Source organism: Clytia hemisphaerica, unplaced genomic scaffold, assembly GCF_902728285.1.
Source record: "Clytia hemisphaerica strain Z4C2 unplaced genomic scaffold, Clytia hemisphaerica genome assembly, whole genome shotgun sequence".
Classification (NCBI taxonomy): Eukaryota; Metazoa; Cnidaria; class Hydrozoa; order Leptothecata; family Clytiidae; genus Clytia; species Clytia hemisphaerica.
Window position 1 is genome coordinate 1,517,688 of NW_027103247.1, and position 22,854 is coordinate 1,540,541.

At 36.7% G+C, this 22,854-nt stretch overlaps 1 protein-coding gene across 1 annotated transcript; it reads right to left on the reverse strand.

Annotated features, from left to right (window-relative positions):
* Window positions 1-298: 298 nt before the first annotated feature.
* Window positions 299-21,273, reverse strand: LOC136823573 (actin-related protein 8-like). Its single transcript, XM_067079786.1, has 13 exons — window positions 21,150-21,273; window positions 20,265-20,435; window positions 19,285-19,395; window positions 17,951-18,061; window positions 16,791-17,075; window positions 15,817-15,932; window positions 15,144-15,204; window positions 13,625-13,717; window positions 12,714-12,818; window positions 3,673-3,786; window positions 2,772-2,997; window positions 1,566-1,729; window positions 299-1,031 (listed from the first exon to the last, which is right to left on the reverse strand). Exons 1-13 carry the CDS (start codon window positions 21,201-21,203, stop codon window positions 867-869), a joined length of 1,776 nt encoding a protein of 591 aa, XP_066935887.1. The 5' UTR covers window positions 21,204-21,273; the 3' UTR covers window positions 299-866.
* Between the last annotated feature and the right edge of the window lie 1,581 nt (window positions 21,274-22,854).

The window sequence follows — 22,854 nt, forward strand, 5'->3', positions numbered from 1 at the left end:
CGTGCTTCTAACGTACGGGAGCGTGTTTTTTATGAAAGGAGTAAGGCAACATTGATTTTAGATGTGGAAGCAAGAAATGCACCAATATTGACCAGCGAAGGTCTACCATATGGCACCAACAGATATCTGAGAGGGGAAATCGTCAAAAACGCCAGAAATGTTTACCTCGATTATGATGGCCTAGGTAACATCAGAACATTGAGAACAATTTCAGCGATAATAGAAGTTCTCGCAAAGGAATACTCGTGTAGAAAGATTCTGATATCGTCCAGAGTTTATGAAATGTGCAATGAAAGTATTGACGAGTCAGCGCGTTCTTTACTGCAAGTAGTGGTATCTGAGGGATACAGTACATATTTAGATAAATTGAATGTGTACTGCTTTTAGTTTTACCGTGATATTATACTATGATATTATACGAAATTTTATATTTACTTTAGGAACTTGTTGTATATTTAAAAGATTTTTGTCCACTCGAAATTCGTAGTATGAAAACCTTTATTTAAGTAGTTTTATTCAATTCTGTCTCCATAAGGCTCATTTTTCCATCCACAACACCTTTACTTTATCAAAGCCATTTATGATTTAGATTGTTAAACATATCACATTACGTAGTGTAACTTTTCCTCGAGTTCAATTTCTTGATAAGTCATTTCATTGAAACGAAATATCTATCGTATCGTCATTTTAAAGTGCCTCGAATGGGCTTAGAAATTTCCTGTTTCGATTTCCATGAAGTTCTCTAGATCCTTTTTCCGATCAGAATCTCATTGAAAAGGGCGCCATTCCTTTAAAATCTTTACATCACTCCAATTGATCCAAAATAGTATTCGACAGAATTTCAGTGGAATGGTAATCAAGCATGATCACTGTTTATCCATATTAGTACTCCATTGAAAAGCGCATCTTTCTCTTAAAATCCTTACACCGTACTGATTCCATTCTTTGCGAGAGATCCACAATTCTTGGGAACTATCCAGAATGCTTAGCACGCCACCTCCTTTCCAACCAGCCGTTCGTGGGTCATTTTCCTGAAGAAAAAAAGAAGAATTCATCAAAAATTAAGACCAATGAACTTTTTATAATTCGAACTACCATGCCGATTTAGTGTACAGTCGATGCTCTCTAATTCGACGTTTTACTTTTTTGTTATGCTCGATTGTTCGATAATATTGAAAGCCACCGTCGACGAGAAATTCTCATAAATAACACTTTACTAAATTATACGCTCCCTTATTCGTTGAAAATCCAATCCCCCTTGAAAATCGTATTGGAGAGCGTCAACTGTAATTTGAACTAAAACGATCTAGAGTCATGTTATCATTCAGCATGGGGACACCTACCAGAACTCGAGGCAATTGCTGTCTAGTACATACCTTTTGGCCTAAGGTTATATATATGAAATTGGTACATTCAACTAAAACTCGGCCATTCTTGGTCTTCTTGGTTGGGGGTAACGAGAACCTCACCGATAATATATCTCTTACATCCGATAATCAAGTATAGGTTAGATTATTGAGTCAGTAATTAGCACTTGGTTGAAATTAACAATTTATTTGATATACCTTCGGTCTATTAATAACTTCCATTTGTTCTTTCAAATAGTTGAAATGTGCCGGTAACCGAGCTTGAACTCTTTTCAGAAGAAAGTTATCAGCACCTTTGAAATTCAACCCACCACCGATCAAAAGTATTGTGCTGTACATCTTACGTTTGGTCTCAGAATTACCTGAAAAGTAAGGTAATAAATTTTCGCAAATTTCGCCTTTTTCGCGAAAATTCTCAAACTCTCATCTCTCGCTAAATTAAGTTTTTTACGCTAAAAATTCTTTCAGCTAAGAAATTCTATTAAATGAGTCTCCATTACTCGAATGTCTCTATAATTCGAATAAACTTTCATTTATCGTAGCCGTTCGAGTTATGGAGACTCTACTGTACACACAAAATCTCGTAATCAAACTAATGAAAATGTAAAAATCTGAAAAAATTCTCCAATTCGCGAAATTAAATCCTCGCGAAAATAAGTCTCGCGAAAATAAGTCCCGCGAAAATTAATTCCCTTAAGGTATCCAATCAGATTCATAAGTTTGATGAACTGGCCACGATTGATTGGTTGTTGGTGACGTAATGCAATAGAAATAGAACTGTTGGGATTATTTGATGATCCTTGACTATGTACTGAGAGTTCGTTTGAATATGGAAACGGTCACTTCAAAAGACTTTTTTTTATGTTGAACACTCACTAATTATTTACTGTATAATTCAACGTCCGTTATTCCCAGCAGCTGGGATTGAATGTGAATAGAAATGTAAATAAACTTTGAGAGACTCTCTCATTCTTCCCAGATGGATGGTCGAAAAAAACTCCACTTTCTCTCACCTTGAAAGAAACCCAAGTCTTAACTTGATCAAGTCAACACTGGAACCCTAGTAAAGAAGTTAAAATGGACAACTCTTAAAGGGATAATCAGATGGTCTAAGATTTCTTGGGCTGAAGAACCCTCTGTTGGTTTTGAGTAAAATATTTTTGTCCAACTATATTCTAAAGTCGAGATATCAAAATCTAAAATTTCTGAAAATGGGTTCTTACACGGTTCTTACGTTGAAATTATATTGTTTTTTACTAAAAGTCAAAAACTTGTAACTTAACTATCTCGACTTTGGGAAACATTTAGGCAAAAATATTTTGAGGTTTTGCTGGATTCCACATGCCAAATATCTCAAACCATCCGATTATCCCTTTAAGTAATCCTTAGTTTGGGTGTACTTACTGCACTGTTCAATGCTATATGCAATGGCTTCATCGATTGGCATACCATCCAATCGAATGTCTTCAAGTTTGGAATGTAGTTGTTGATTGGTGGGAGGTAGAACCGAGGTCGTCAATGCAATGTATTCTTGAGAAGATTGTTGTTGTTGTTCTGTTTGTTCTACTGTTTCTTTGTTCTCTTTGTTTTCCGATGTCTCTTTTGTTTTCTTCGGCTCAACGTCGCGTTTCTATGTAAGAAAAAGCGACGTGTATATTTTTTGAGAGTCGAAAGACTAAGGCCAAGTTCACACGTTACGGTTCCGTTTCGTTCCAAAAAGAAATGAAGTCATTCTGTTCATGATATGCACCATTACAATGTCTTCCACGGACCCAACAGCTGATTGGTTGAAAGTGACGTATTGACAAATTTTACGTCACTTACAACAAATCGGCTGTTGGGTCCGTGACGTAATGTCAGAAGACATTGCAATGGTGCATAAAAGAGTTACCTGCCCCAGAATAAAGACCATGGATTTGTGATGATTTTTACAAGGCCGAAATAAGAACATTCAACTGAGCAGGTCTTTGTTTAATACTCTACTTTCTCTAAGTCTGACATCCAGGCAGGCGCACGTAAGAAGTTTCATCTACTATATGAACGTTGCGAATCTTCTCTCTGTGTGATTCCGTGTAAGCGGAACGAAAAATATCAAGTGAAAAAAACTCTCTAATTGAATAATATTTTAATAAGCGGATTCTTTAACCAATCAGTATTTATTTACTTGATATTTTTTGGTGTAACTTGCACGAAATCGAAGCAATAATCTATTTGGAAACCCATATAATACAGTTCAGTTACTAAGCTTTCATTGGCGCATTTGTGTTTTTTGCTCTGAGAGTCAGGAAAATGAAGAAAAGTTTACCTCCAAAAGATATCGGTCATCCGTGAGATCTTCTGAGTCATGATCCTGAACTTCTGGGAATGTTTCGATCAGCCTCTCATTCACAATACCGAAAAGGTCTGGAACAAACATGGCCTATAAAAATAAAATAATTAGGTTTTAGACCATCTAGGTCACTGAATCAAAACATTACCGAGTTTATGTATCGGAGGATATCGAGGGTGACAGTAAGTGAAATGATACAAAACAAAGTCGATAGTCAATGTACGGCTCTATGTCGCCTTTGCTCACCTAAACAGACGACGGTATTTTGGTGTTTTTACCGTTGACCGATCGTCAACTATATATATAACAACATACTTTCTCACTTTTAATAAATATTTCATTATTTAGTATTTTTTTTATATTGCTTATCTTTTTTAGCTGGGATGTTGCCACATCTAACTCCATATCCTTTAACGCCTTGTATCTCTTAGTCATTTTCCATCGTATTGTTTTAACTTATCCCTATTCCGTAGCCAGTAGCAGTAGTTATACTCCGGTCATTATTCTTTAGAGCAACTATCCCCTATTTGTTTAATTATTTGATTTTAATTAGTTTTGAGTTATTCTAATGATATTTTATATATTTACTACTCCTGGACATTCTGCAATTCCAAGTCATACTCTTGTGTCACTCTTACATCCCTCGTCAATCGTATTTACTCTACTAATTTCCTAGATCTAACAGCCTACCTAGCGTCCTGGTCTGGTCGTACTTTATTTTACTGTCCATGGAGGAATTAGTTCTATTAGTTGTTATCAATAGTTGTATCAATTTTGTAGTATTTTATAGCTTAATCTAAATTCAAACTTTGGTTTTACACCGGTCTTGCACACGCCACTAGCACTACGTTCACTCAGTCTACTTTTGCCAAGCTCATATTACTCTACAACGGTATTTGATCGAACGTACTTGGCTTTACCAACTTTTAGCCTTCTAGTCTCTAGTTACAACCGGTCTCAGTATTTTTAATGAACATCATATTTTTTATACGCTACATATATATTTATCATACTCAATTTCCAGGTGAAGAGCCAATTGTAAAACTTTGGAGATACTGTGAAATATATCGTTATTATTATTATTATTACTAGCAAGTAGCTGTCGCTATGAATGCCCCGCCGATAGCAGATATTATCCCAGAGGAACTTAGTCATGAAGAGAGCAAGGGAATCATAATCAGACTATAAATTGGTGAAATGAGTCTTCATAAAAAGTGCTCAATGTTACTAGAGCTGTTTAAAGTTAAGAAGCACGAGCCGATGCGGTTAAAATTTTCTCAGTAAGATCCATACATAACGAAAGTGTCAATCCAAAAAAAAACATGTTTAATCTACCCTTTCTGATGCAAAGTGACTCAAATTAAAACCATTACAGGTTTCGCAACATATTAAGAACTAGAATGAATTATTATGATAAGTTGATTTTCTTCAATCACCAGATAAAAATCCCTTTTGAAAACCCAAACATAAGAATGTGTACTGTGAAACTGAAAGTGCTTCCCTTTCATAAAGAATACCGTGAGATTGGGTAACTTGTATCAGTGGAGGCTAACATGCATAGCCCTCAAATGAAAGACCTGGCTGGTCATTAAAATACAACTACGCAGCTCCTCTCGCAGCTCTAGTCTACCATTTTTGTTTTGACCATCAAATTCAAACGTGCAATAGTTCCTGAGGACGCATTGAACCTTGACATCAACACACTCAACTTTGGGGACGCCAGCAAATCAATGATCTGTTCCTGTGTCTACGCAAGATTCAAAAGACGAGACGGCTCATTCTCATGTCAACTTGTCTTTGCTCGCACACGTGTTGTTCCCAAAGATATGAGCCTGCCGAGAGCCGAACTGTATGCAGCTCTGACAACTGCTTACACTGGGGAAATAGTCAGAAGATCATTCAAGAACTACCACAAGAGTTCCATCAAATTTACTGACAGTCAAATCTGCCTTCACTGGTTATCAAACAACGAAAAACCATTGAAGCTCTGGACCAGAAATAGAGTTATTGAAACACTTAGATTCACACCCAAGGAAGAATGGTACTATGTTCAATCTGAAGACATGGCAGCGGACATTGGTACAAGGAAGGGTGCCACCATCAATGATGTTGATCAAAACTCAACATGGATCAACGGATTTTCTTGGATGACACTACCTCAATCATCTTTTCCAATGCTTTCATCTGAAGAAATCAAACTTAATGAAGCAGACACATTGGAAGCCAAGAAAGAATTTGATGCCCACTTTATCAAACAAATGCCAGATGTCAAAGACAGATACGCTTTCACTGGTTACCACATCGACCCAATGCGTCATTCATTCAGCAAAGTCATCAGAATCTTTGCATACTGTGTTCGATTCTGCAACATCATTCTTAAGAAAGCTGAAATATCAAAGCCATTGACTGATGCAGACCTTGAAGCATCAAGACAATATTTCTTCAGGATGGGAACTCGAGAAATTGTTCAGTTTATTGAACCCAAAAGGTATGAGAAGTTCACATCGCGCAAAGGAGATCTTCTCATCTATACTGGTCGAATTTTTCCAGACGACGAAGTCACCATTACTGGAAGATTCACGTCAGCAATGCGAGATTTGGCAAGTACAACCTTTTGCGTACCAGTATTGGACAAGGACAGCCCAGTTGCTCAAAGCCTTGCACTTGATGTGCACTGGAACCATCCTGTTTGTAAACATTCTGGTGTTGAATCAACTTTGCGTTACATTCTCAAATCCGCATACATCATCGATGGACGTCAACTTGTTAAGAACATCAGAAAGCAATGCACAAGATGTCGCTATCTCACCAAAAAGACCGTTGAAGCAGCAATGGGTCCAATCCCTCAATGCAGCATCACCATTGCACCACCATTTTATGGCACGCAAGTTGATCTTTCAGGTCCTTACCTTGCTTACTCGCCATTACACAAACGCACGACTGTAAAGATTTGGCTAGCTGTATTCTGCTGCTGCACGACATCAGCCACTTCTATCAAAACCATGGATGACTACTCAACTGAAGCATTCATTTTGTCATTTGTCAGATTCTCCAACAACCATGGCTTCCCAAAGCGACTATTTTGCGACAGCGGCAGCCAAATGATCAAAGGATGTGACCAGATGCGCCTTGATTTTAACGACATTCAACACCAACTTCACAGGCGTGTATCCGTTGACTTCACTGTCTGCCCGGTTGGCGGACACAACATGAATGGCAAAGCTGAAAGAAAGATTCGAGAGATCAACAAATCCATTGAGCGAAGTGCCCACAAAGAAAGATTATCCATCCTTCAATGGGAAACATTAGCCTCAATCATTGCCAATAGCATCAACGACTTGCCAATCAACATTGGAAGCAAATCAGATGTGGAAAATCTTGATCTTATCACTCCAAACAGGCTTCTTCTTGGAAGGAGCAATCACAGAAGTCCAACAGGTGAAATGGTTACTTGTGACAACCCACAAAAGCTGTTAAAAGCAAACACAAAAATATTCAATGCATGGTTTGAGAATTGGCTACTCAATCATGTACCAAAATTAATGGAACATCCAAAATGGTTTAAAGGAGACAAGAACCTTCAAGTTGGAGATATCGTACTCTTCACCAAAACTGACTCTCCAATCTCAACAACATATCAGTATGGTATTATCACTGAAATCGAACCTTCCAAAGATGGCATTGTTCGAAAAGTACGCGTCAAGTACACCAATGCCAATGAATCTTCAAGTCGTGAAACTTTCCGCTCAGTCAGAAACCTTGTTCTGATACAATCAATTGACGAAATGGATTTCGCAGAGGAGACACACGACAACAACCCTCAAACCAGCTAGCACAATACTAGTCACTCGAATGCCCGCGACACGCTTTCCATATTGATACAATTTGTTCACGATACGTAATGGTTGATTATGTTTATGCATTATGGTCGATATGTTCGCTCGATACATTAATTGGTCGTTATGTTTTGTACATGATTTGTTGATTGGAATGTGTTTTGTTGATTTTATTTCAAGAAATTTAAAACCTCCCTGGGGGAGTGTTGAATAACCAGATGAAAATTTATAAAACTTGAGCTAAAAAACACCAAAAATAATTTTACTTTTAAATTTCTTGTTACTTTGTCTACCATTTTCATTTAGCATTTTTGCAGACTAATTTTTGTTTACATTTTTGCTACCATTTTGCTAGATCCAAACCATTTCTTGTACATATATTATTTCCAAACCATTTCAAGTACATTTATGATGACATCATCAATATTTTTATATAAATATAGGATCACTTCTCACTCAGTTCATTCACTCATAAGTCCTTGAAGAGTCAAGACATGATGTTGGATCAAAATTTCAAATTTATTTAAATAAGAACTCAATTTTCAATTGTCTATTCAATTTGCACACTCAGACTTTGTCTACGTTTGGACATAGTCATTTGGCTTTCAGCCATCTTGGTCAGCTTCCAACTGTCACTTCTGGCCACTCTGGTACGTTGTTTTTCATGTTTTCTCTCTTTTTGTCTCTTTGTTTGCATTGTGCCTCGCCTTGAATGAACTTTAGGTTAGCCTAGGTTAGGGACATGTTTTCAGATATTTGGACTTAGTCTTTCAAACTTTTGGACTTAGATATTTTTCATGAATTCAGACTTATATATTTTTTCAACTCAATTTAGACTCAACTTATACATAGACTTAGATTTCGTTCATACTTATTCAATTTTATTTATTTTCCAGTTATTTATAAACTCATTTGTATCTATTTCAGTTTGAACCCTCTTTCAATAAATGGTTCCAAGCACTTAACCAATTTGTGATAGTCTGTGAAGCACCCGATAGACAACAAACTTTGTATTTTAATGACCAGCTAGGTCTTTCATTTGAGGGCTATGCATGTTAGCCTCCACTGATGCAAGTTACCCAATCTCACGGTACATAATGCAGATTAAAAGGTGAATTCGAAAATGAAATTGAATACAATTTCAGTCATTTGATTTGAAATTTAAAAAGTAAGTAACTTTGGACTGGTGGCATACTGTAGATATAATATATTTGTATCAAAGGTTACTGAAAATTATCTGAAAAACTTTAACAATCTTTATAGAGGCCCCCCCCCCCCCAGCGGACCCAAATTTCACGCATTCACGCAAAAATTTTTCGCAATTCACGCATTCACGCAAGTTTTTCTCGAAATTCACGCAAACCCAATTTTTTGGGAAATCCGGGAGATTTTCGGAAAAAATCGGGGAAAATGTCAAAAATAGAGGTCTTGCACATTTCGCTAAGTTACGTAATTTACGTAATTTCCGCCATTATGGAGTAAAACGTTCGATTTGCATAAAAAGTATGACAAGGCTGTACTCGAGATATTATTCGACCAGATCTGGTCATGCACTTGAGAAAAACTTAACTCAGTAGTGATTTTTTCCTGTAGACCTGACTATAAAACACCGTGTTTAGTAGCGTCATAAGAAGCCCCCAAATAGAAAGCGTTACGTAATTTTTCAACTTTAATCACATGCCATCACGCAAAATATTTGATTCTTCTAACTTGTCACGATCGTTTGGAGAAGGTGAAGCTTCTGCAGTTAACGTATCGCGATAGTAAGTGAAAAGATATGCGCCGCAGGCGAATTTTTGTACAAAAAATTGCTTAAACATTATCAAAAATAGGTCAAACAAACTCGAGTATGACACCGTGATGCTTAGCTCAGGGGTAAGGCGGCGCAACCATGGTTTACGCAGAGAGGAAATTTTTGCATTTCTGTCACTCTCGTTTGGCTAACAAATGCTCTCTTTAACACCATTGAAAAAGAATGTAGTCTAAATTCGTTGGAGGCAAGCTACGATCGCTTGATAGCTTGTAAAATGAGGTAAAAGAATGAACATTTGTTGCGAGCGAAGCGAACAAAAAAAAAATTAAAAAGAAAGGTTTTAATCTCGGTTTTGATCAGGGCTCGCGAATTAATTTCCTAACGTGGAGGGGCCGAAAACATAGTGACTAAGGAGGTGCAACCATGTTTTGCGCCGACAGGAGAAAATTTCTATTTTAACCCTCTGATGTGCTTAAATACGACCAGGGTTTGATACGACTCCATTTCAGACTAATTTTGCCAAGAAATCAGGTTATCGAAAGTCTACATCATGGGTAAAAATTTCTTTGAAATAAGTTTCCTTTTATTTGCAAAAACGTGGTGAAGTCATGGCCGCCTCCTGCCCCCAGTGACTCTGGCCCTGGCTGGCCCTGGCCCTGGCCCTCGATCACTAATCATGCATAACCATGGTTTTATCTTAAACAAACACTTTCAAGGGGGCAAATTATAGTTATTTAAGATTCGAGGGCCATACATGTTTGGCCCGAGCGAAAAAATCTGGAAATTTAAGGTGTCTAGATTGCTAGAAAGCGCATCTAAATCATGAATCGTCTTATAAAATAGAGAATTTGAAAGTTGCTGATTTTTTTGTACACCTTCACCTGGCATCCCTTGAATTTGGAATAGGTGCGCACCTTTGTGAAAAGGAAAAATTCACGCGTTCACGCAAAAAACAGGGCAGATTCACGCATTCACGCAATAGAAATATGGATTTTCACGTTCACGCAGGTTTTTTCAATTCACGCATTCACGCAATTTTTTTTTCGATTTTCACGCATTCACGCAACCAAAACAGCCCATTCACGCATTAACGCAAACCGCTGGGGGGGCCCTTTATACGTGTTTCTGCAAAAAGTTTTCAGTTAGAATAAAATTTCTTCATGGTTACTAAAGATATGAATTTGATAGTTGCTCTCAAAATTGCCAGGGGAATTTCAGATACCGTGTCCTGTTGTAGTAACCACCGTCAACATGGTTAAAAACTTTTCACTTCACAGGTAGGTACAACATTGTGTTTGTATTTTATTGGACGTCTGGTTCTAAAAAGTCAAAAAGTTTGTTCAGTTTTGATTTGAGCAAAGTATACTCCTGCGTTCAACATCAATACGGTACAGTGTGCCGTGGTGGTATTAGTAGAGAGAGTGTTCGAGTCTGTTCATAATATGAGGCTGAAAATCTTCGGCGTACATTACATATGATATGGAAGTACCGTTCTGACACAGTGACATAAACAGCATTTTCAAAGTTTGCTTAAGCTTCAATATTGGCGTAAAGAATTATTCACAAAATAGCATCAAATACTCCATAATCCATCGTTTTCGGCTTTTGTTCCGCTTCTGTTTACATTTTTCTGCTCGCTGCTTCCCATGCTCAACCATTTTTTTTTGCTGTAACACTGTGCTTCAAATGTCCACGAGAATGAATCAGTTCATGTTAGTCATAGTATATTCTCATTGGCATGTCTCACTCACTAAACCTTTTGTAAGAAACTCGATGTTGGTACCAGTTTTTGGCACGTTTTGGCGCAAGGCTTACTCTTTGAAAAATTACTTTCGGCGCATGCAATATCCATATAATTATAGGGTACTCTGGGTTTTGTCTTTCCACCAAAAATTTCAATTTAATTTCCTTCAAAATGAAATCACTATATAGGTAAACAATATGAATTAACGGTCAATTTCCCTTTTGTCTATGCCTTTTTTATAATATCAGCAGGGTTTCGGTAGAGCAGCGCATAACACTCTGTGTATGTGTAACACACTGTCATTGAAGATGTCCATCGTCCATTCTGACAATTGTATAAGGTTTGATCTAATATCAGTAGTTTGATAGTTATTCATTCAGTAGCAAACAATGTCCCTCAAGTAAATCCAGTTGAGCAACTACGTTAAAAAGATATTAACCAAGCAAAAATCTTGTGTGCTGTTTGTTGTTTGTGAAAGCATCTAGATGTGTGGACTGGCAGTGCAGACGGGAACATAGTGTCCTCCTGGGTTGGTTCCCTCCACTAAAAATCAAAATTTTTCTCCATTCCCCCCTCTTTTATTTCCCCCACCATATTTCAAAATTTTTCGGTTCCCCCCTCTTTTTTGAATTCCCCCAGCTATTTGAAGATTTTGCGGTTCCCCATATGGTTAACATAAAAATGCCTTAAATCAAGTTTGAAATTTTGGAAAGCTTGAAAAAATAGCCTTGAAAGTGCTGGAAAAATGAAATTGTATTGAAAAGTTGGTTTATCCCAAAAGATTTGCTGATTTTATTGCTTAAACAGGTTTTGCAACAAGATCACCTTGAGATCAGTAAAGTTCCCCCAGTCAAAATCTCCTAAATTTATGGTTTTCCCCCCTCTTTATTTTCCCCCAGCAAATTTCAAATTTTTCATTTTCCCCCATACTTTAAAAAAAGGGCCAAAATCAGAATCCCCCCCCTTTATAAAGGGGGGGGAGGACACTATGAAGCTACCTTCTCTGTCCGTGCATAGCTAGGAAATCAATACAAGTAGCAGCAAAAGAGATATCGCGCGCGAACATTTTTTACCGCGCGCGACCCGCTCAGAATCGGACGAAACATGAATTCTGAATATGAATATTTTTCTGGCGAGCAGGTCCGCTACGTGAAGCAACAAAAGCCCCTGCGGGGCAATTATTATTACTATCGAGCAAAGTGGACGGTGATTTTGGAGACATGTCAACTTTGCTTTATACCGTCCCCCTCGATTTATCTCTAATACATAAACTCGCTATTGATTCGAGACACGGTACATTAGAAGGCAATTTAACCCTGTTCAGAGGTTTTTCGAGCCACCTTAACAGCACTTAATCGTAAAATAAAATATTTTTTGGGACACAATTCCATGAACCCACTGAAAACCCTGGACTAAACTATTTCCGCCATCTTCGATCAGAATTTTTGGAAAAGTTAAACCCTTAATGGTCAATTTTTAATACAACGAAATTTTCCATATGAAAATGTGTTTGCACACATTGGAAAGTGGTACATTTAGGTTACCATTTTTTCAAAAAAACTCCGATAAAGGATTTTCCTCGGCCGAAAATCGAGAAACAACATTTATGTGAATCTCAGGTGTCTATACTACGCAATTAAGCTATGGATGTTATTTTCATCATGTTTTTCTGTTCTCGACTTACAGAAGGGGCGAGTATGGGTTCATCACCGAGACGTATTTTATACATCATTGTTGGCTGGTCGGGTCTCATCACTTGAAACTCATGCACGTGACCTGACGGAATGTCCTAGAAGAAAACAGAACGTCTAAAATCAACGTTGAAAGCATAATAAAATGTTTTATATGGTTTTAACTGTTAGTGTCAACATTGTTACTTTTACAGATCGTTTACCTAAATAGTGAAATAGTCAATGCAAAATGCTAACCCAAGTCGATGCGGTGTGAGTTCTACAACTACTATATCATCGGTTTGTTTGGTTTTAAGATAACAGACCGACAGATGTCTGTAAAACTTCTATCACATCAACTTGGGAATCAAAGCGATCTTTGCGCTATTGAGTTAGATCTTTTCGTGCCTCCGTGGCAGTCGAACTCCATTCTACAAGGATCACCTCACTTAACTTCACTGAGGAGAAATTCGAATGATAGTGAATTTGTTTATAGTAAGAAAAATTCTAGTATCATATACCAATAATTTCAATGCACAGAATCGTCATAGAGTCAAATGTTTAGAGGCAAATACTGACCATGATTTTGCAACCTATCGATATTTGTATCTGTAGGACTCAAAATTAACCAGACGCAGTCTCCTCTCGATTTTACAAAGCCTTAATATTAGAATTGAGGCTTGTATTGCTGTGAAAGATATGCCAAACAATAGAAATATGTCAAATAGGCAGGTAACGCGCGCTATTTTATTTTGATGATTCGTTTTAACACTGTAATGTTTTTTGCAAGCCCAGCATTTTTTCAAAGTATTCCGGGCCTAAATCCTAATACCGTATGCCTGGCTTTATATTGGGGATATGGGGGTTTATAAAGGTCATCTATACTGGGCTTGATAACGTGACTGCTATAAATTAATAAACATACCATACTCAGATGACAATACGTTTCTTTTAATTCTTGTAACAGCTGGATATCCATTGGATCGTCGAAATCAAGTGTTTGGTAGGGAAAGTTTGACTGAAAAGAAAAGAAGAAGAATCAAGACAGAGATCCTCATTTGCTATTCTGATTACAATTAATTAGGGCAGAAAATTTCGCGAAGTCAAAAAGTCGCGAAATTTAGCGAATTTAATTTTCGCGAATTATGGTTTGAGCCGAAATTTCATAGAATTTTCGCGAATTCATATAAAATCTACCTTCTTTGATAACAAAAACTCATAAAACACTTAGCAAACAGTGCAAAACTGTAGGAAAGTTTATTTTTCGCGAAAAAATACTTTCGCGTTTTTCAGGTTTAATTTCTTACCTGGCAGAAACTTTCGCGAACAAGGATGAAAATCGCGAAAAACGCGAAAGTTTCTGCCCTTAAAGTAACAACTAGCACTGATTTTAGTAATACATTTAACTATTTTTAATTCGAGTCGCCTCTATCATTCGAATCTTTCTATAGTTCGAAGAAATATTTAGTCCTTTGAAGATCGAATTAGAAAGAGTCAACTCTAGAGGGGGGGTTTGTAGGGGTTCGAAATACCGTTTTCCCGTCAAAATTTTTGCTGAATCCCGGAATCCCGAAAATTGAAAAAAATAATAACACCGTCACACCGGTTGTACAGGTTCAAATACCAGCATAATGATAAAATATAAGGCCAAATACCGTCACCGTCTGATTTTAAAATACCGTTTTCCCGTCTTTTTTTCGTCAAATCCCGTAATACCGTACTAAAAAAGGGCCAATCCCGCCACACCGTAAAAGTACAACCCCCCCCCCCCTCTAGAGGTAAATTAATCTCGAGATGATTTATATTACACACCCCCTTCTCACAGAACCACTGGAAACCCTTCCCCCTGGAAAAATTGGCCAAAATATCGTCCCCGGTGGAAAATGTTCCTTCAATTTTTATCCCCACTGAAAATAATCAAATGAACCAATCCTCACTGCAAAATATTTACTATTTTTCTCATCCCCACTGAATTTCTGACTTGAAAATAAAAAAATTGAAATCCCCAACCATAAAAAATATGGGAATATCAATCCTCATCGAGTTTCAGTCTGTTATTTTTATCTCCATAGGTTGAAAGAAATCCTACCGGGTATGTGAGAAGGGGGTGTTATTTCTTCTCAAGTTAGATGATCGAACAAATGATCACTGGAGTATGGACATGTCACCCCATTGAGTTTAAATCCTGAAGGGCTATAGAGAAATCATCGACTTTTCTCAAGCAAAGAAATAAAGCTTTAAAATTTGCATCGCTTTTGGAACGAAAGATGGAATCTCTGGGAATCTAGGGGTTTGTTTTCACGCGGTATATTTGTCAGAATCCGACGTTTGTGTGAAAACCACGCGAGTAGCCTCGTTTCCCATCCAAGAGTTTCAACTCTTGCCCTTTCAGGACTTTAAGCTCAATGGGTCAACCTTAAGAAGATGACAGAACCATCATTAACCTTTAATAGCAGATTGTAGAAGCAGCGTGTGATGTCGTTCCCTCCATAATTCAAAGTTAACCTTTGGAAGAACAAAAGAAATACACTAATTATTGACTAATTATGTCCACCAGGCAAAAGCGTGAGTTTACATAATCCAAAAAACTAACCTCAAAGGTTTCTTTCACTTCCAGATTCCCTAACAAAGGAATTAAAGTAGGCTATGCCCTACTACGATACAAGTTTATCTGTGGGTGAGGAAGGTAGGTGGTTTTGGTTGGAAATTAGTGGTACAGGGATTGTGAGTTGTAACTGTATCAAATATTTAAGTCTTGTCTACGTAATAAATCGACGAAGAAAATATTTCTTAAAATAGCTTTACGGGTATTTTTCAATACACCTTTCCCGTATTTTGCAAAACAGTTGCGCGCGCATGTTTTCTTGCTCTCCACCGTTTGGTCGTTTTGGTCGTTTGGGAGGTAAACAAACCCGTAACCTTAACCCCTCGCAGGCAAAAACGTGTTTGTTTACCTCCGAAAAATCCTTTACTCAACGGTGGAGCACGCATTTCCCCCGGGTCATTTCTGAGAAGTTTGAATTACGGGAAAAGTGTATTGAAGATAAATAATATACCATTTGAAAGAGACTGAGAAGTATTCTAATAATATTCTAGATTATGGGATAATTTTAAGACCTGGTGGTAGCCAATGAGAGACCATCTTCCACACAACAAATATTGGTCTTCTGTGCACCACAATCCACAACACAAGCGGATGGTAAACCACTCCCAAAAGCGCCGCATACTGATTCCTATAACACCCAAGTAGAAAGAAGTTTGTCCAACCTGTTTGCAGTAAAAGTCATCGAAAAAATCTGACAGCACTTTATACCTTATATGACTCATTATGATACAGTAGAGTCTCCATAACTCGAACCTCTTTTATTCGAATGTCTCCTTAATTCGAACAACTTCGTTGGCACCGTGAAAATTTACTAATAAACTCTTATAAAAACCTCTACAACTCGAAACTTAACACGAATGCTCTCTTTTAACTCGAACGGTTTTGTTGGTCCCTTGAGAGAATGAATGTAAGGTTAATTTAAGTCTTTATAACTTGAACATTCAAAAGAAAGAATTTGTTTTTTTCTTGGTTTTTAATTTAATGGAAACTCGATTGAGTAGATAGTTGGTGATGTTGACTTTTACTAACATGCCCCCTATAAACGAAACAGTAACTTGAATGTACTTTTTTATCCAGCTTATTCGCAAAAAAGAGAGAAAATTCACAAACTTAAAGACCTCTACGACTCAAATGTCTACTTAAAGGTTTTGTTTTCAAATAAAGGTGAATCGTTTGCCTACTCATCAATTTTAATTTACAAGCTTTTTCACATTGAATTGACAGGGATGTAGAGCAAGATTGGTCAGGAAGAGGAAAAGAAAAATTGTTTTTGCTTATATCAGCACAGTATAACAATAGGCAGACACTGTCCTGATATGAAATATGGTACTGATATGAAACAGGAATACTTATGTAAAAACAAAACCTTTAACTCGAACGATTTCCCTTCCCCCCCTTGGCGTTCGAATTACGGAGACTCTACAGTACTTACAAATTATTGAATTATTAAAGAGACTTTGAAAGAGAATAAAGATATAAAACATACCTGACAAGCAATAACACAAGAGAAATTTAATCGGTTCAAAATCAAATCAACCAGAAGTTTAACATGACTTCGATTGAAATTATCAGGAACCAATAAAACAGCTCTGTAGAAACTCAAATCACCAATGGGGATATTCAGAAGTGTTTCTATGGCGTTCCCCCATAACGTGACAATGTCTTCAGCAAGGGCGGAGGGTGTTCCGCCCACACCATCATGTAGATTCAGTTGGCCGTGTTTTATAGGCCAACGACAGTGAAATGGCGCGTTACTTTGTAGATTCAACGCCTAAAGAAAAACGATGTAAAAGATCTTTGAATTGGTACCTAAAAACTGCCAAAAACCTTCAAAATGGACCCAATGGACCCATTTTGGAGGGCAGGCTTGAACCTTTGATCCAGCAAATTTATGTCAAATTTGTATACATGTTTGAAATAAGCGAAGTTAAAAGTTATAGAAAAGTTTAAGTTGAAGATGCAGTAGAAAAAATCTGCTCAGAATTATCTGCACCAGACATTACTTTGGAATGAAATTCAACTTATATAAACCCTTGAAAATAGCCCGTTTCAGGTTGTCTAGAATGTTTAATTTTAAAAGTTTTCTCCCCCTGGTACCAACCATGCTTCATGGTCCTACACGTTACTTTTTATAAGAACAAACTATATAAGAACATAAGGCTTCGACTCTAAAACACATGATAGAAAGTGGTAAAAAAGCACATGTTAAAAAGAAAATTCTAAGGCCTAAAATCCAAAAAGTGAAGAACATGCGAAGGCTTCAGAGATTTTAAACGTATACTTTCAGAGTGAAGAAGTCAAAACAAGCTAGATACTAAATGGACTTAACTGATGATGAAAGTTAGATAGCAATAAGGAGAAAAATGAAAACAATCAGCAGAAAATAGCGAAATGGCATAACGTATTAAGCTCCATCATTGATTGTCCCCCATCAACAATCGATGATGAAAATTAATGCGTTATGCATTTTTGCTATGAGAGGAAAGGTGAGTAGGGAAAAACTCAGTAAAAACTAATGATGAAATCTTGAGAAAATGCCGGAAAAATCGGCTTTTTCCGGTATATTTCCGGACGAACGAACGAACAAACGACCATCGGTTAATCTAAAGGACCTCCGGTGTATGTCTAAAAATCATGTGTACGTACTTCTTCTCCAATAACGAAATCAGGCATGTGCGAGACGTCCGTCCAATGAGATTCTGTTGAGTCATCATTTTCACTTGGTGTTGGGTAAACGTTCTGATTGTACGCTGAAACCTGTCAAAAGAACATTTCTACTGAGAACAATTTTCTGTTTCATTTACCATATAGAAAGATAGAAGAACCTTAGAAAGCCAAGTTATTGCAAATGGGCGGATAACCCTGGAAATATCACGCGAAATTTGCAAAAAAAAACTTGGAAAAAAGACTACTCCTCTTTATTCTTTGTACTTGAAAGTGAGAGTGGATGATTGAAGATATCCTTCCTAAAAAATTAACAAACTTTTCATTTCAGCCCTGGAAAAAAGAGATATTGGTAGCCAATGCTTTGCCATCCGATACCTCGTCATCTAAACTCCTGGAAAAAAACTGATTCCAAACTCCAAAGAAAAAAAGAAAAAACTTCCCTTAGACCCCCCTGGCAATCCTTCTGTCATTACCCCCTTGAAAAGTTCGTCTACCTCCAAATATGGATATAAAACGGAATAGCCCTGTGAAAAGGGGATTGTCTGTTATGACACTTATGCGAGAGACTTCGTATAAGACTTCGTATAGTTCAGTTTTGATTTAAAAATCTACCAAGGTTGGGTAATCTGAATTTAGACGGTGAGTAGGAGGTAACAGATTCATATGTATTGAGATCGTTGATTGCCGGTCTCGCTATGAAATAAAATAATCACCTCAAACAACATTTTACATAATATTTTCCCACTATAAATTTTGATAGTAGAAAGCTTGAGCTTAACAATGAAAACTTTGAAGCTTGGAGCTTTGATTTCCCCCGTCTAGTGGAAATGGAAAAGAGAATACGACCCCTTCACTCACTCACTCAATCACTCATTCACGGCTCTACCAACACCCACCAAAAGAGTCACTTACATTCTGTTATAGACGTTCTTAATACTTTTCAAAGGTTTGAGATAAACTAATAAAATCCTCGACACTTCGTGAAAAAATAAGGTTAGAAATGTAGCCTAGGTCCATATTTTTTGATTAAATAGAACGATATGTCTAGAATCGACAAAGAACGAATAGATCTAATCTCGATGTCATATCGAATAATTGAAATCTAGTTTTTTAATTATTCGACAAGACATCGGGACCAGGCATTCTGTTCAATTCAAAAGTTTGGACCTAGGCTACATTTCTAGCCTGATTTTTTCACGAAGTGTCGAGGATTTTTTCTCAAACCTTTAAACTAAATAAAAAAATCAATAACAAATGTAAGCAAATCATTTGGTGGGTGCTGTGACGTAATTAGCAAAAGTTCTAAGTGATACCTCGTTTGAAGAGACCCTGGGTTTCCGATAACCACCGTTGATTCGAACAGACTGTATCAAACTTTTAGTGCTCTTCAACCCGAACTTTCGCTTCTCATCAGTTTCTTCATACTATGGATGAAAAATAAAATGGTTTGAAGAGATTGGTTGCACGTTTACTAAAGTCGAATGACGTCTGTATCCGCGACTGTCATGGCATTCTTAATAGTTTGCTATTTGCAAAACCAATCCGTCTTTCACGCTGTTATGGGTTAAGGGTTGTTTTTTACAGATTTTTTGGTTTTCAAATAATATAACATCTTTGTTTAATAGCCTTTTAACCATTCGAGCATCTTAGGGGAGCAAAGAGGAATCTTTTTGATAACTTTTGAAATATTTATCCAATCGACTTGAAATTTTGCAAAGTGTGCAATATCTATCACTGCTGAAAATTTCAAGTCAATAGCTTTTTTTAGCTCCAGTAGTTCCTGAATTCCAGGTGGTCAACGTGTATTTTACAGACCAGTCTGCAAAGTACTAAATAATCAAGAGAAGGAATTTTTTCTGTTACTAGTCTCTTTAATTTGACAAATCAGCCTTCAGGAACAAATTTCAGTAAAATCCAACGAGTCAATCAGTGAATATATGACTTTGGTAAAGTTTACATTTTGGTCAAATTTAAAAGTCATAACACTTGTCAATCTTGAGATTTTAAGGGGGGTCAAGCCCCCCCTCCCAATATGCTATACCCCTAGTGAACAAATAGGAAGATGCTCAAAGGGTTAATATAGCAATATACCGAGTTATGCATTGCAAATAGGAATGAGATCACTGATCTCTATCTTAATTCAATGGATAGAACAGACCCGAACATTGTCAGATTAACATTGGAAAGTGTTTTCTGCTTCCTAAGATGCGGCGTTAGGGAAAAATAAGTGGTACATCCGGTAGAATTTAAGGAAAAGGATGATGAGTGTATGGAATGTATAACTCATATTTACATTACATCCAGGTCTTCTTAACGGGTTCACACGCAGCGGATGAAATTGATCGTTCGTGATCTTTCTTGCGATCACGTGAGGCATGAAGCGTGGTGCGTGATCTGTAGCACGGCCAATGATGAGATTGGAGGAGCCAGGGTGAATGACCACTATCGCTGTACTTTGAATATGCTGAAAAAGGAAGTGGTAGAAGAAATAAAGGTGCATTTTAACAGTATTAAGTCATGTCCTCAGCCTCAAGTATAGTGTGGTCGTGTTACAAAAATACAGGCTGTTTGTAGGAAAAAAATAAGATCTAGCTGAAACTTTCTCCAGACCTTCTCTATAGGATGCTTATACCTCAGGAAAAATTCCCCTAAAATCCCAGATATCGAGATATTTCATGCACAAGTTCCACTTTTCGCCACATTTTGGTCTAAATTGACCATAAATAGCATCTTCTGCGTGTATTATCTTGAGTTAGGTAATGAAATCGGCTATACCCGCTTAAAAGTCTGCTATATAGTTTTTCGAGAGCTTTCGAATGGTATACTTGATAATGTCTGAAAATGAGTTTGAAATTGAGGAAAAAAGAAATGTCCCTAAAAATGGATGTTCCACCAGTGGGATTTTAGGGGAATTTTTCCTGAGGTATAAGCATCCTATAGAGAAGGTCTGGAGAAAGTTTCAGCTAGATCTTATCTTTTTCCCGTAAATAATGCTAAACGATCCCACTAGTAACAAACATCCTCTACAGCATTCGTTGCAAACCTTAATTTTTACCGAATCAAATCTATTATACCTATCCATTATAGGCTAGTTAAACCTTCTTGATGAATGATTTTCGTATAAAAAGGACTGGGATTTAAATCAATTTTTAAGACTATTACAAATTTTTAAACATACCTCGACTACGGGCTCAGCTATCACCGGACGTTCAGATTTGACCGGTCGCGGCATCTTGGAGATGAATCAAAATTAATTTCTTTGCTTAAATCACATCTTTTGTATGGTTATATTCATTAACATAACTAAATAAAACATAAGATTTTATTTATTCATCAATACCACGAAGAAAAATATATATATTGTGAAGAGTTGATAGAACTAACCCCGTTTTTAAAACATGTGATTGTCATACCTTTAATATTTCAAGTAGAGCATTAAATTAGAAAAACCACCCTCGGATAAAGAAAAATAACAGATGTAGAAAAAAAACACATCGACTTTCGAATGGGGATGAAATCAAAGTCATTTTCCCAGCGGGGCTAGATTCTACGGTATTTTTCCCATCGGGAACGAAATTTTTGCCAAATTTTAAAATGAGGATGGGGTCTGTGGCACAAGGGTGTTTTCGAGACAACAAAATCCATTTTTTTTAATTTGAACATTAATTAGTAAATTATCTAATTCCACCAATACTTAAAAAACATTGTATATAAATACGTACTTATAGTAAAAATAATAGAATTTAAATGAAGAAGCTCAAAAAGCCTTTGCAAAGTATGGGTAATAATACAAGCTCATAAAATCTTTTTTCGAAGAAAAATGAAGCCAATAACGGAATAACCTAAAGACAAAGGATAAAACTTGTACTTATTTTCTAAACCCAATACCATAAATTCGGTTCTATAGGTCTATATAATATTATCATATAGCTTTTTAGAAGTTTTACATTAAGGGAAGAAATTCTGGCGGAAAGAGAACGGATTTAATTATTCCCGCCATCCGCCAAATTAAATTCCCTTTGAAAAAACTTTTTCGGTCATCAACCAAATTAAATTCCCGCTAAAATTTCTACCCTTAAGGTATATTGATCATTAAAAGCAACAAAATGTAGAACTTTGACGCATGGAATAACCTTGTACACTTGATAAATAGTGTTTCAAATTTAAAGTTGTCATAAATTTATTTTTTGTAATTTGATAAAACCTATATAATATACCTTGTAATATTATTAAAAGATAACAAAATATCTGAAACTTCATGTACCATCTAAAAATATAATTACGAATTAATTTTAATGTTTATGAAACAAAATATTTTATTTCAATAAGAAAAGCATACCTAAGCAAAAGGTGAAAGTCAAGGTATTTCCACCATAACAGAAATGGGATATCTTAGAGAGCTCAGAAGTGCGATGCCACTACAACTAATAAATCCACAAATCAACCTTGAACCTAGGGTTCATTATCTTGATGTGACGAATCAGAAATGGTTTTCTTCCTCGATGACGTTGAAGGATTTTCACGTTGTGTCCTGGGATTGGAGCCTTCTGAATGATGTATCTTCTGGTGATCAACTAGGGGATTTCGCGTTCCATTTCCATTATTTTGAACACTATCTTCAGGATGAGAATCTCCATTTCTAGTTCTTGGTTTCCTCTGATGCTTTTTATACTGACCATTACGGTTTTGGTGTGTCCTTTCATCCCCTTCGAAAGAAGAATTTTGATTATTTCTATGCGATGAATTCCGATCAGTCCTTTGTTTGTTATCACCTTCTGTTCGGGTTCTGTTATGATGTCCATTACTTTGTCTAGGGTTGGGTTTATCTTGATACCTTTGACCAGAACCTAGCGTTTCACCTTCAGATTCACTTTTGCTTCTCC

Coding starts and splice junctions, on each gene's coding strand:
- LOC136823573 (XM_067079786.1), bottom strand. CDS start 21,203: ATGCCGCGACCGGTCAAATCTGAACGTCCGGTGATAGCTGAGCCCGTA. Junction 17,076..17,950: donor ATTTCGTTATTGGAGAAGAA/GTACGTACACAT, acceptor GTTTTTCTTTAG/GCGTTGAATCTACAAAGTAA. Junction 15,933..16,790: donor CTTGTGTTATTGCTTGTCAG/GTATGTTTTATA, acceptor TGGGTGTTATAG/GAATCAGTATGCGGCGCTTT.